The 14,301-nt window shown below is 32.9% G+C and overlaps 2 protein-coding genes and 1 long non-coding RNA gene across 3 annotated transcripts; all 3 read right to left on the bottom strand.

Annotated features, from left to right (window-relative positions):
* Window positions 1-801: 801 nt before the first annotated feature.
* On the bottom strand, window positions 802-1,593 carry LOC123657684. The gene is made up of 2 exons (XR_006743735.1): window positions 1,496-1,593; window positions 802-1,131 (listed from the first exon to the last, which is right to left on the bottom strand). It is a non-coding gene; the product is annotated as an uncharacterized LOC123657684 (long non-coding RNA).
* Window positions 1,594-11,671: 10,078 nt separating this feature from the next.
* Window positions 11,672-12,190, bottom strand: LOC123657660. Its single transcript, XM_045593180.1, has one exon. It carries the CDS (start codon window positions 12,188-12,190, stop codon window positions 11,672-11,674), a length of 519 nt encoding a protein of 172 aa, XP_045449136.1.
* Window positions 12,191-12,196: 6 nt separating this feature from the next.
* Window positions 12,197-13,084, bottom strand: LOC123657661 (piggyBac transposable element-derived protein 4-like). The gene has a single exon (XM_045593182.1). The coding sequence runs from the start codon at window positions 13,082-13,084 to the stop codon at window positions 12,197-12,199; it is 888 nt and encodes a 295-aa protein (XP_045449138.1).
* Between the last annotated feature and the right edge of the window lie 1,217 nt (window positions 13,085-14,301).

A 14,301-nucleotide genomic window follows, 5' to 3' on the forward strand; every position in this document is an offset into this window, starting at 1 on the left:
TGATAGGGAAACCAGGGTCTGATGATTCGATCCCAGAGAAATCGAGGGAACTTCTTGAAAATCCGCAATAACTTTTTATTAGGTTTACCGATTTTAATGATTTTTAATTTATTCGAAAGCCGAAGTTTATCATGTGGTCACATATAAATTTCATCGAGATCTGATAACTACTTTTTGAGTAATCTTTGATAATGCGTTGTTACTTGACTATTTTTTCGTCGATCTACGTTGTATTACTCGTCGATGTAATGGAAGACGGTTTTTTTTTCGTTTGCAAGCAAACACAATTATTAAAGTATATTTTTGTGTGTGTACGTGTGTTTGTTTGAGTTTGCATGTGTGACATTTAATTGTCTCTAAGTGGATAAATCAATTTCAAGAAATTAGGTCTCAAAAGATTTGTTTTTGTGCTACACAGTGTTCTAAATTATCTCAATTCTTAATATATCGAGTGTAATATTAAAATATAAGGTTTAATTATATTATTATGCGACTTTTGTTGTAAAATTATTTAAAAAAATATTTGAGAGTAATAAAAGCATTATTTCAGAAAATTTAAATTTACTTGATGTATATTTACTATATTAATTGAGAGATATAATTTAGAACGCAAATCGTAAAAAAAGATAGAACTTCAGTAAAAATAAAACCAAGTTTAAAAGAAAATTTCTTACGAAATATAACTAAGCAAGCAAATCTTGGAAAAGTCGGCTAAAAAATTTAATGCAAAAAATTATTTACATTGAGTAAACGTAAAATTAATGTTTAATTTCACTGATTTAAAAATAAACAATCAAAATAAAAAAATACATATTTATTTATTAAAAACAAACATACTTTATGCACACATTACAAACGTGTAATTTAATGGTGTACAGCAATTATGGGGGCATGTTTAACAATACCGACGTGTTTCACCACTGGTACAATGGGGGCAGCGTGTACGATTGGGGCAGGATGTACTATTGGAGTATGATGTACAATTGGGGCATGGTGTACTATTGGGGCGTGGTGGACAACAGAGGTGTGGGATACTGCTGCCACTGGGTGAGCTACTACTGGGTGGGCGACTGGCACAATTGGTGCGATCACACCAGCGTATGCGATAGCGATGGTAGCGAGGAAGACTGCCTACAATAAAATAAGAAAAACACTTTGTTAGCTTTAAGATAAACCATATAGTCGGAGACTTTCATAATATTGAATTATTTCAATAAAACAATATTTCATAAGTCTAATAAAATTTAGCAAATTGTTTTGATCATAAATCAATTGCCTGAACATAATCAAATTCGGTGAAGAAACGCCACTATCTACTATATACGAGATCTATTTTAATCATTTAATATTAATTATATTAGGTAATACATACATTTTTACTTAAAAATCAAGTATATGTATTGCAATGTATAATTTAATTATTGTATTAAATATAATTAAAATTATCAAATAAATCAGAAAAAATAAAGGAATAAAATTATGACGTATCGCTTACCACTTTAAGCATTTTGTTTTGTTGTAAGTGACGGTGCGGTCGAAGTGAATAGACTGTGTGCACGGTTTGTCTAGATCTTAGCCCTTTTATAGGGGTCATGCTGTAGTCTCTAGGCTAAATATCTACTTGTAATAAATCCTTACACCGTTGTTAAGCAACTTGCAACCCGAGTGTGGGACTAAAAATACTATATACAGGCTGTTACTATTTTGCAGTATCTTTTTATGTTTTAAATTTTACATTTATATTATATTTAATGTAAAGCTCTCGCCGATTAAGAAAGTAGATATACTTTTTGGAAAATAGTTTTTTAGTTATTTTCATTGGTATTAGTTATTTTTTAGATTGTTGTTATATAGATAATATTATAATTTTTAATTTAAAAGTTAGACCTGCTTTAATAGGATTTCAAAGTAATTTTAGAGATCCTATCGTGTTAAAGCCATTACGATTCCATTTACTATTCTTCGTTTTAAAAAAAACTCTATCACTATAACTGTATAACAATAAAAACTTAATACAATTGAAACCCATTAAAATAAAAACTAAAATTGAATTTAGTTTTTCAAGTAAGAGATGGGTAAATGTCTTGGTGAATTTTAATTTAAAAAATCCAGTTTCTTTTATAACTTCAAAAACGATATAATAATAAATACATTTAATTTTAAGAGTTAATTTTTTTTTCTATCTTTTAAATATTTTTTTAAATATCTATAACATACACACATGGCCGTCTGTTACTATGGTAAGGTAGGTAAATATTTTTGTATTGTGATTAATATTCATGTATTATACATAATAAATAAATATATAAATACAAATATTACCACCCACCCACCCAGACTCAGGCGGGAATCGAACTCACATTCCGCGGAACAGAAAGCAGGATCACTACAAACCGCACCAGCGGGCTAGTCAATCTTATTAATTGACCAGCTGTGCCCACGAATACCTCCGCGTTGAATTTAACAAAAAAGTTATTGTTCAGTTCGCAGTATTATAAAATAATTAAATTTCAAAAATAAAAGTAGCCTAAGTTACTCCTTATTGTATCAGCTATCTGCCAGTGAAAGTCCCGTCAAAATCGGTGCAGTACCCCCCAATCAAATTGTCCGGCGATTCAAAAAAATATGAAATAAATACACAGTATGCCAATGTTTCCAACATAACAAAGTATTGTGTCACATTAACAAAGCTAGCACGTATATGATCATCATTATCATCATCATCACAGCAGCCTTTCGCAGTCCACTACTGGACATAGGCCTCAACAAGTTCCGCCAAAAATGGCGTGAACTCATGTGTTTTGCCTGTAGTCACCACGCTGGGTAGGCGGGTTGATGACCGCAGGGCGGGATTTGTCGCACCGAAGACGCTGCTGCCCGTCTTCGGGCTTTGTATTTCAAAGCCAGCAATTGGATGGCTATCCCGCCACCGGTGGGCTTTTTAAGCTCCAAGATAGTAGTGGAACTGAGTTATCCCTTAGTCTTCTCTTACGACACCCACGAAAAGAGAGGCTATATTCTTTGATGCCGTAACCACACAGCAATGCACTGTAGCACGTGTATGGTAAAGGAATATGTCAACAGAATTCTAGAATATAGAACTGGCATAAGTTTACCATACAGTAATCAAGCTGTTCTGTGCTTGCAGAGCCGATACTGCATACATGAATAATGAATATAAAAACTTCACATCCCTTGAGACCTTACCCGTGATGATATTGTTACTGATTTGTAATGTTCCGTTATAACAAATTACTTAGGGCCTGTTTCAACAGTTGTGGATATCCAGCAGATAAAAGTTTTTGATGTATTATTATTTTTCACCATCACATTCCAGTTTATTTATGACATATGTCTATTCGCAAATATGTTAAAGTCTAATCGTAACTAACTGAAGTAGGGCATAGAAGTAAATTTCCTGCTTTTGAGCAATGGGCAAATATGGAGCAGCCCGACTGGGGTAGTATCTCGACCTTACAGAAGATCACAGCTAAATAATAGTGTTTTAAAGCAGTACGTTCCTATTGGTGAGTAAGGTCACCAGACCTCCTGGGGAGAATTGGGGGTAGAGTTGGAAACGCGCTTGCGATGGTATCTTTGCAGCAGGCGTCTATAAGCTACGGTAATCGCTTACCATCAGGAGAGCCGTACGCTTGTTTACCGACACAGTTGTATAAAAAAGACTTATTTGCAGGATAAACCTTATCATCAACTGGTGTAATGTTTTTCAGCTTAATCTTTCACCATAAACACATGATTCATCCCAAAAAGATTTTTGAGTAAAATCGATTAATCTCGACATTCGTTCGTTCTTTTATTTTACTTTAAAATGTTACTCAAAATAGAAAAAAACTATTCGAGATAAATTCGAGTCGACTTTTAAAAGCAATTTTGAATTTAAAATTGTACCACCCGAGTGAATGTAATTCGGACTTTATTTAAAAACTCAGAAAAAAATCAATTACTTTAGGTCCGTGCTATTTGGTCGTGGATTTAGATTGTCCATACATTTTTTTCCTAATGTTTATGTGAATTTCACTCATTATAATGAAACAACTGTTTCTAAACCGCGATAAAACCCGGACAAAATTGTTTCATTATAATTGTCCATAGTAGATAATTATTGAAAAAAGACCTGGTTCACAATCAGATTTTGAAAAAGGAACCACTATCATATTAATTTTGATAAATAAAACGCTCGAACTTCAATCTCACACCTAAATTTTGATTATTTACTACATTTCCAATAGAGATACATATTGATCATGAAGTTATCCCATATTCACATCTTCTTAATTATTCACTTACGTCTAAAAATCATTTAGGATCCCAGGAAACTCCTGTTAGAGTTTTTGTAACCATATGTATATATTTAAATAATTATTTATAGTCGAAACTAGTAGAACAATTATCACATTCAGCCTGTAACATCCCACTGTTGGGCATAGGTCTCTCTCTCTATTTAGAAGAAGGATTGGAGCTTTATCCACCACGTTGCTCCACTGCGGGCTGGCGGATATGTTCTATGACGATCGCTATCAGGTATTTATGATAACAACTTGGACTGACGGCTTAACGTGCTCTCCAAGAGACGGTGGACAGACCCACAAGGACAGACATCGAAACCAGAAAGAAATATTGATATAAATACAAATATTAATCCCGAGCGGGAATCGAACACATAAACCGTCAGTGGTTTAGGCGACTACATGCACCATTACACCAGGTTGGTTATTGTTGTTGTATAGTTTATAGTATTAGTAAAGAGATATCAGAAAATTGTATATATTTTGCAAAGGTTCATTCGCCCGCTTAAATCTCCTTAACATAAGCTCATTTTAGTCTGACGACCTCCTATCACGTGTCAACCCTTGCACCGTGAATAAAATTTAAATGATAAGTTGCTTTTGAAATCGATACCTCAATATAATACCTTTTTACTGACTTCATAAAAGGTGTACGAAATATCTTAAGACCTGTCTAGGAAATTATTACGTTTCAAAAGAGTAAATATGGAGTTTCTTGCTGATTCTTCTCTGCTTCTCTCTATAATTATTTCATCACTTCAGCCTATTGCATTCTTCTATTGCTTTCATTCACTGCTGGACAAAGGCCTCCACAGGTTCGCGCCAAAAATGTCGTGAACTCATTGTGTTGCCCATAGTCACCACGCTGGGCAGGCGAATTGTTGACCGCAGGGCTGGCTTTGTCGCACCGAAGACGCTGCTGCCCGTTTTCGACCTGTGTATTTCAAAGCCAGCAGTTGGATGGTTATCCCGCCATCGGTCAGCATTATAAGTACCAAGGAATTGTGTTATCCCTTAGTCGCCTCTTACGACACCCACGGGAAGAGAGGGGGTTTATTTCATTAAAAGAAATTAGTTTCAAATTGTAAGGTGACGATTCAAAATTGCGTATGAAGGCTACTTAAATGAAATAAGTTTATTTTTATTTCATGTGCCAAGCCATGGATGTGCATGTTGGCCCATGGCATCCCACCAAGCCGCTTTAAAGAGATGAAGGCCTTATTACATGAATTTATATTAATTTTATTATTTTTATTTTATTTGTCAAATATTAAACTTGAAAATACATAACAATATGTAATCGCATCCGTTCCTCTCACTTGACACAAGTGTTAAGGTCGAAACGCCTTTTCATTCGCTCAATAAAAACCATAATACAGATTTTTATAATTTTTTTTATCTCAAATCTCGTCATTATTTTAATGTAGGTGTAATAAAAATTATTTATACTTATATTATTAAGCTGAAGAGTTTGTTTGTTTGTTTGAACGCGCTAATCTCAGGAACTATTAGTCCGATTTGAAAATTTCTTTCAGTGTTAGATAGCCCATTTATCGAGGAAGACTATGGGCTATTTTTTTTTTAATTAACGCGTGTGAAACCGCAGGGAACAACTAGTTAGCTAATAGTATTAAAGTTAAGAAAATAATTTCTTTTTATTTTTTATTTTTATTTTATTTTATTTAGAAAAAAAAACAGTACAATAATACAATGAAAAAAAAATCTCATAAAACTGATACATAAACCAATAAAGTTTCCAATAGTAAACAATTCATTAATAAGCTAAAAAGCACACATCAATAAGAAATAATTGATACACACAGAAATATAAATAACTCAAACAGTAGTAAATTGAATAATTAGGTAAACATGTACGAAAAGAAACATTTCATACAATTATCAATTAAATAATAAATAATTAAAAGATAACAAATTCAGATATATACAACATTAAAAATTAATCATACCAACTATAATACAATTATAATTAAATTAATTTATAACAAAATCAAACTACAAACACAATAAATCTACTAGAAATTCTGTAAATAATTAATGATAAATTAAAAATTTATTGCATATCGTAATTCACTCCTTAAAGATTGCACTGAACAAGTAGCAAAATCAATGCGATGAAAACATTGGTTGTACATTTTACATGCTCTAAAAGTAAAATTATTCTGCGTATATTTGGTCCTAGTTCTAGGCACATAAAATAGGGACTGATTACGTGTATTTATTTTGGGACACCTAAATAATATATTACTTAGTAGATAAGGGGAATCAATAAAATTACGAAGTAACTTAAATAAAAATATTTATCAATGTAAACATGCTGTAGATGTATGAGACGATTTCGTCCAAGATCGTATTGCGTTTTATTGAAAATTAATTATTTCCTATATTTAATTATATTAATCCATAATTGTTGAAAACTACAATTTTTATGTTATTTTAAAGAATCAAGGCTATTTTAACCGACTTAAATAAAGCATGTTCTCTATTCAAGTGTCTATTTTTAATGAGTGTTACCTCGTAACTCTTTACCGGTTTTTACCTACCGATATTGATGATTCTTTTTTTTTTACAAAACCAGATCGGCAAACAGACGTACGACTCAGTCGACGGTACGCGTTTACTGTAGCCTATAGACGCCGAAATCTGCCTTGTGGTCTTATTTAAAATCGATCAAATTCTGACAAGTATATTTTGCGTTTTTTCTAATAATGCGTATTTTTAACCGACTTCAAAAAAAGGAGGAGGTTACTCAATTCGACCGTATATATTTTTTTTTTTTTTTTTTATGTATGTTCGGAGATAACTTCTTCGTTTATGAACCGATTTTGATAATTCTTTTTTTGTTGGAAAGGAGATAATCATAGTTTGGTACCATGATAAGAAAACCAGGATCAGATGATGGGATCCCAGAGAAATCGAGGGAAACTCTCGAAAATCCGCAATAACTTTTTACTGGGTGTACCGATTTTGATAATTCCTTTTTTGTAGAAGAAAATATCCCTAGTTTAGTACCATGATAAGGAAACTAGGATCTAATGATGGGATTGTAGAGAAATCGAGGGAAACTCTTGAAAATCCGCAATCAATTTTTACTGGGTGTACCGATTTTAATAATTTTTAATTTAATCGAAAGCTGGTGTTTGTCAGGTGATCACATATAAATTTTATTGAGATCTGATAAATACTTTTTGAGTAATCTTGGATAACGCGTAGTTACTTGACTATTGTTTCGTCGACCTACGTTGTATTACTCGTCGATGTAATATAAGTCAGTTTTTTTTTTCGTTTGCGAACAAACACAATTATTACCAATATTTTGCGGAATAGAAGTATGAAATTTCGCGTATTTGTAGCTTATATAGAGAAGTGTAGAATGGTAATATTTTTTTTTTCAAACTATGTATAAAAAATACATTAAATCAATATATATTAAAAAAAAAACATTACACACACTACCGTGTATTTGACACACACGCATATATACTATCTCTTATATCTTTGACAACAGAACCTTAATAATTTTCAAACTTATAATTTAAATTAATTATGGTCGAATTTCGACCACTAGGCGACCATAGGCGACCACTAGTCATACCAAACTAGTGCGTAATAATAACTCGAAACTAATTTCCTTGACAATAATATATCTCATTTTTTTTAGATTAAGATTTTATAAGAAAATTATTTTCAAAAAACGCACGCTGTATAACATAAGCTAAAAGAATAAGTCAATTCCGAGATCGGATCGTCGTACAAATAAACAAACAGATAGGTAGACCTATGAGTTGCTCACCGTCGCCTCCGAGGTCACTCTATTTGTAAATAGCACCATGGCTTTAATCCCTTTCAATCGATTGAATATATAAATCTATCTAACATTAGTCCTATAATTATTATTTAAATGGACCATGTCTCAGGATTACCAAAATATTTTATTTTTTTCGATAAATTTGGAGCAACGTACGAGTTTTTGTAGATAGTAATGTTTCTCTATGTTTTATCATGATTTAAAAATTTACAAATAGCAATGGCGGATATATTCCCTACTATGAGTAACGATCACTATCAGGTGTACACGATAACAACAGGGACCGACGGCTTAAAGTGCTCTCCGAGGCACGGTGGGGAGACCTCACAAGTACGGCACATATACACAGAGTACGGCAAACATCTGTATGACCAATGAAAATGTTTGTTATGTGCGAGGGTCGAACCCGCAACAATATAATTATCGATCCAAACCAAATGTGGTACAATTTTTTGATGAAAAGGTATATGAAATATATTGACAAATACAGGACACAACAGGCGTGATCTTTATATATAACCTACATGGCCTTTAACACGATACCCATATATTTTTTTATTCATAACAATTTAATATTTTTTACTTTTTACAAATAAACATCTCGATAACCACAATACTAATTATTTTTCAAGTACGTTGCGTTTATTTTAAAAATGTACGTCGCTAACGATCTGTTATTAACCGGAAGTTCAAGCTATTACCGCATTGTTTGATGCGATCGGAACTTGACACAATTTAATTACTTCAAGGCGTAATAGTAGGTAAAATGAAATTGTTTATTGTAAGACCTTTTTTATATAACTTGATCAACAAACATGCGTGCGGCTCACCTGACGATAAGCGATTATCGTAGCTTAGAGACGAACAGTATTATTTAGCTGTAATCTTTTGAAAATCGACGTACTACCCCAGTTGGGCTGCTCCATATTTTGAGCAGGAAATTTTCTGCTGCGCCCTATCTCAAATAAGGCCTACCAAAGGTTAGAGAGATAATAGATAAAAATGAAGCCAATTAAATGGAGATTCTAGTACAAAAACAAACTCTACTTTGTAATTTTTTAAACAAATGAATATAATAGTTGTAAAAAAACATTCCAATATCGTAGCAAGGTTGTGATTAAAATCATTTATTTCTTATAAGTCAGAAACCTTCACCTTGCATAATACACCTCGTTCAGGTCAAATCAGGAAGACAAGAATTGTATCTGAGGCATTTTACAGGTCAACGTGACCTCGTTAACTTAACATATGTGTGACCTTTTATGTTATGAACTAGTAAAGCGGTGATAGCCACACTTTTAAAAATAATAATCACTTTAAAATTTTAATTTGTAAAATGACGATTCGAAAATGCTTTTGAAGCCTATTTGAATAAAGTTATTCTTTATTTTGTAGCCACACGGCAACAAATATGTAAATGGCTGTAGTTTGAATACGATAGGTCGTAGCGTGATGTAATAGAGCCTATAAATTAACTGTATTAAAACACAAAAATTTATTGTTTTCTAATGTTTACGCGAATTTTACTCATTTAAATGAAACAAACATTTATTTCAAGAACAAGCAAACGATGGAAATGATAATTCATCTCCTAATTTTTATTTAATCCTATTGGTACAAGGTTTTTCTCAATACTACAATTTGGTGTAATTATACTAATTCTGGTTACATATAGTGTATGTACTATGGATATTATCCGCTCATAAAATAACTGAAATATTGTATAAAAAATATTAGTTTCAAATCAATATATAATTTGCTATCGTATTTTATTTAAGCTGGTTAAAAAAATTCCTAATTATTATAATTCGCTATAAACATACCAATTCTTTGTCACAGAAAGATGTTCAATAGATTATCTCTTTTAAGACGAATTTAATTCACGGTGAGCAGTTCTGAGGACTGTATTAGATTATCTTAATTTCAATAATAATTTTATAACTTTCGTCATCTCGATGATTTGATAAAATTTCAGAAGGAAATTTGAATTATTGTAAGATGATATTAGAATTGGTTAGGGATGAAGTCTTATTTTATTAGATTAAAATATTTCTAAGAATATTTTTCTTAATTCACTATATTATAGTTCAGGAAGTTACTATAGTAATTACGTTACCAGTTTTAAACGGAATCTGTCAATTTTAAATATCCTCATTTGTATATCCTTATGAAGATATATTAGTTGTGTTTATTGTTAATTGAATTATGTCATTGAGGTTGGATGCAGCAGGAAATATTCCATTCAAATCCACATCAGGCCAACTGGCACAGCTAAGATCACGGTAAGTAAGGTAGCCTGGAACTCTTTTGGAGGGTCCAGGGGTATGGTCAGCAATGCGCTTGCGATGTCTCTGGTGTTGTTGGCGCTTAATATAAATTACGTTAACCACTTACCATCAGTAGGACAGTACGTTTGTTTACTGACCTAGTCCTATAAACGTCGTAAAAAATTGGTCGAGTAAAGCTTTACACTACCTGTTTTTTTAAATCGATGTTAGGTCTACGAGCTATTTGCTGTATCTTTTTATTTACTTATACCTATCAATTACTCCCTCCTTTCTGATTGATTTATTTAGTTTATAAAGTCCCACTGCTGGGCTATTTACATTTAGGACAAGGCTTTTGCTTCCTATATTAATTTCTTCAGCCATAATTTGTGTGTTCTGATAATAGTCTGCTAAGTTTGTAGTTTTGGCACATCGTCAAATTCCTAAATTTTAACGTTTAAATTTTTATCATAATTAGTCCTAATAGCTATTTTACGCTTCAGTTCACGGTGTAATGACTAAATGTCGACGGTAAAGGTTAAGAATGTAATTGGGTCACATAAATAAATTTGTAAAATTATCGTATATTCCACGTTGACGTCTGTGTTAAAAGATCGTTCTCGTTTTGTATATTTTATAGGCGATTGCACTGGTTTTCTAATGACTTGTCTAATATCTAAATATATATTTTGATAAGTCTCCAGACCTATCTTAGAATTAGGGCGTTCAATAATACACATTTTTTTTATTTAATTATGATATTTATTGAAAATATTTGTAGATATAGCATCATATTTGACATCGTTTTTAGGGATTTTAAGATATAATGCAAATTTAAAAATATAAATCTATATTATTATGAGATTCTGTAAGTTAGTGTAAATTTTAATCGGGAAAGAATATCGAAAGTGGAAATTATGTATTTTTATTTAGTGTTATAGTATTTTTTTGGTGGAATAATATGTCTTTTAATGGTATTATTTTTCTAAATGGTTTATCACGTTCACTGTCCAATGACTCCAAAGGAGTCACATTTGTAATTCATATGTCCATGACTCTAGTTGGAGTCATAATCTATAAGTAAATTCAATGTTTTTTATTTGACTGGACGTATGAATAAGAGGAAAAAATTTCTCATGGACGTATGGTTAGATAACAAAGCTACCGAAAATTTAAAAGAGCCGCCGTAAAATGTTTGCCAGTTTCCCATATATGAAGAGGGTAAAATAAAACTATTTTTTTTTGGAGGCAATGTTGTTTATTTATTTAAATCAATGTAATGTATTATAACATGGACGGCAGAGTACTATTTTACACTCGGGGCACCACGTTATCACTTTAGAAGCCTTTGTACCAGCAAGTTTTGAAGATTGTCCCTCTGAAATGAGCTTATTGTAGCAGCCTTTGCATCGTTTTTTATTCGTTTTACGACCTGGTTCCTTGGTCATTTTCTCGAAGGTGTGTTTGTTTTCAGGTAACGACTGCGGGCGTCCAACATATGTTTGGTTTTCGTCTCTTACCTGTAGCAGATTTTTTATTATTATTTCATGTGCCGATAACATGGCAAGCTTCTTTTGTCCCGAGTTCCTTTGCAGTTCATTGAAAATAAGGCACGAGTTTACCACCGCAATTGACAGCAAGTCTACGGCAATTTTTTTGTACCAAGTTATCGATTTTCTTGTAGGACTATTATAGCTACTCAACTGATCCGACACATCGATACCTTTTTTCCCTCTATTATACTCTAAAACCATTTCAGGTTTGAGTACTGGTCTTTGCCCGCTACTCATTTTCATTTATTTTCCATTGCATGTAGAAAGAAGTAAAACGTCACGTTTATCGTGCCATTTTAGCACAGTAATATTGCCTTTCTGCATAGCTGCAATCTCCCCTTTCTTCAATTTACTTCCAGTAACTTGTTGCGGAAGGCCTCTTCGCATTTTGTTCACTGTACCTAACAAATCAGTACGACGAGTCTTCAAAAAATTGGCTAGAGGTACACTGGTGTAAAAATTATCAGTTATTATCAACCTACCTTCATCTAGCAGGTTTTCAGCAAGGCGTGCGACTATACTTCCCGATAAATCCAAATCGTAGACTCTTTGGCTTATACCGTAATAGATTTCATACTCCCATACAAAACCATCAATTGTACATAGTTTGTAAATTTTAACGCCATATTTGTGAGCTTTAGATGGTATGTATTGCCGAAAGCAAAGGCGTCCGCGAAAGTGCACCATTGATTTATCGACAACAATAACACGTCCTGGTGTGTATATTGCGTGGCCGTTTTCCATAATCAGGTCTACAAGTGGCTTTATTTTATAAAGCCTGTCATCATCATTTCTTGGAGCCTCATTATCAGCAAAATGCCAACATTTTAGTAAAATGCAGTAGCGATTATAGGATAAATTTATATTGTGCATGAGCGGATGGAAATATAGAGGGTTTTTCTTCCAATAACTCTCAAGTGTGGGTAGTTTGACAAGTCCAGTGAACAGCACCATTCCTAAGAATTTTAACATTTCTTGTTCTGTTACGTCAGTCCATCTTTTTATGCGACTAAATTCTCCTAAAGCTCTCTCTTTTAGACGCCTGCCGTAAATATTCGTCTGTTCCACCATTAGTTTTAAAACTTTGTCATTCACAATTTGACGGAATATAGTGAATACATCCGTGTTCATATCAAAGTGAATAAACTGTCAAGAGAGATTATCCCAACCTGTAAAATTTTCTGGGGGTAGGTCATCTACTTGAAACAACCATTGATTTTCTACTCGAGGATCTTGTAGGGATATATTTGCATGAATGGGCACATTAGACTGCTGTTCTTCTTGGCGTAGCTCCTCCTCGATAAAGTCTCTAATATCGTCTAAAGTTTCATAAATAATAGTTGGTGCAAACTCACGTTCAAAAACCAGCGCATCTTCGTCCTCGGAACTCGATTGGTCACTGTTTTCAAGTAGACGGATTATGTCAGCATCACGAATGTTCTTAGCAGCCATTATGAAAACAAAGATCCTCCTTTATTTGAACTTTTTGTTCAAACTTTGTTACAGGTACAAGCGTAGCAGTAATTGTATTTTGTGGGCACTAGATTTTATTTTACATTCATACAATGATGACATTTCACAGCTGATATTGACATTTCATACCACAGAACATATAAAAAAATATATGATTGACTACTATTTTTAGTTAACACGTCCATGACTCCATAGAGAGTCACACAATTTTTAGTTCACACGTTCATGACTCCTTAGGGAGTCATATTTTTTTTTACAGTATTTTCCTGAAAAAAAAATTTTTTTTAGGCCGTATTAGTATAAATGTAATCTCTTATAATGATTATTGTCAAGTTAGGGCAAAATTGTAGGTGGACGTACGAATACATTTTATAACTTTGTACTAGGACAGGGAACGTGTTATATGGGAATATATCCGCCAGCCCGCATTGGAGCAGCGTCGTAGATTAAGCGCTGATACATTTCCTACATGGGGAAAGAAGCCTATGCCTAGTAGTGGGATATTACAGGCTGAAGTGTAAGGGTATTATTTTTATTTTCTGGAGTATTTTTCACAGTAGCTTTCAACTTGGCCTCAGAGAGCACGGGCCCGCGATCCGTCCTGCATCTGACAAAAATCGTTACTTTAGTTAGGAATTATTCTTCAACCTTTAGTATAGTAGCACTATAGATTCACCTCCACTTTTTTTCCTGTATGTAAGAAAGGCCATTACCCCCTGTCAGGCATTTATAGGCTTCTTCAGTAATATTTTATTCAAGTTCTATTTTTCAGTTCATTGAACTTGTTGCTAATATTTGTCTGTTGTGAAATAGGTAATGGCGTGTAAAGATGAGAACGAAAACATTTTCCACATGCGATATACAAACCTTACTAC

This window comes from Melitaea cinxia, chromosome 11 (genome assembly GCF_905220565.1).
Source record: "Melitaea cinxia chromosome 11, ilMelCinx1.1, whole genome shotgun sequence".
NCBI lineage: Eukaryota > Metazoa > Arthropoda > Insecta > Lepidoptera > Nymphalidae > Melitaea > Melitaea cinxia.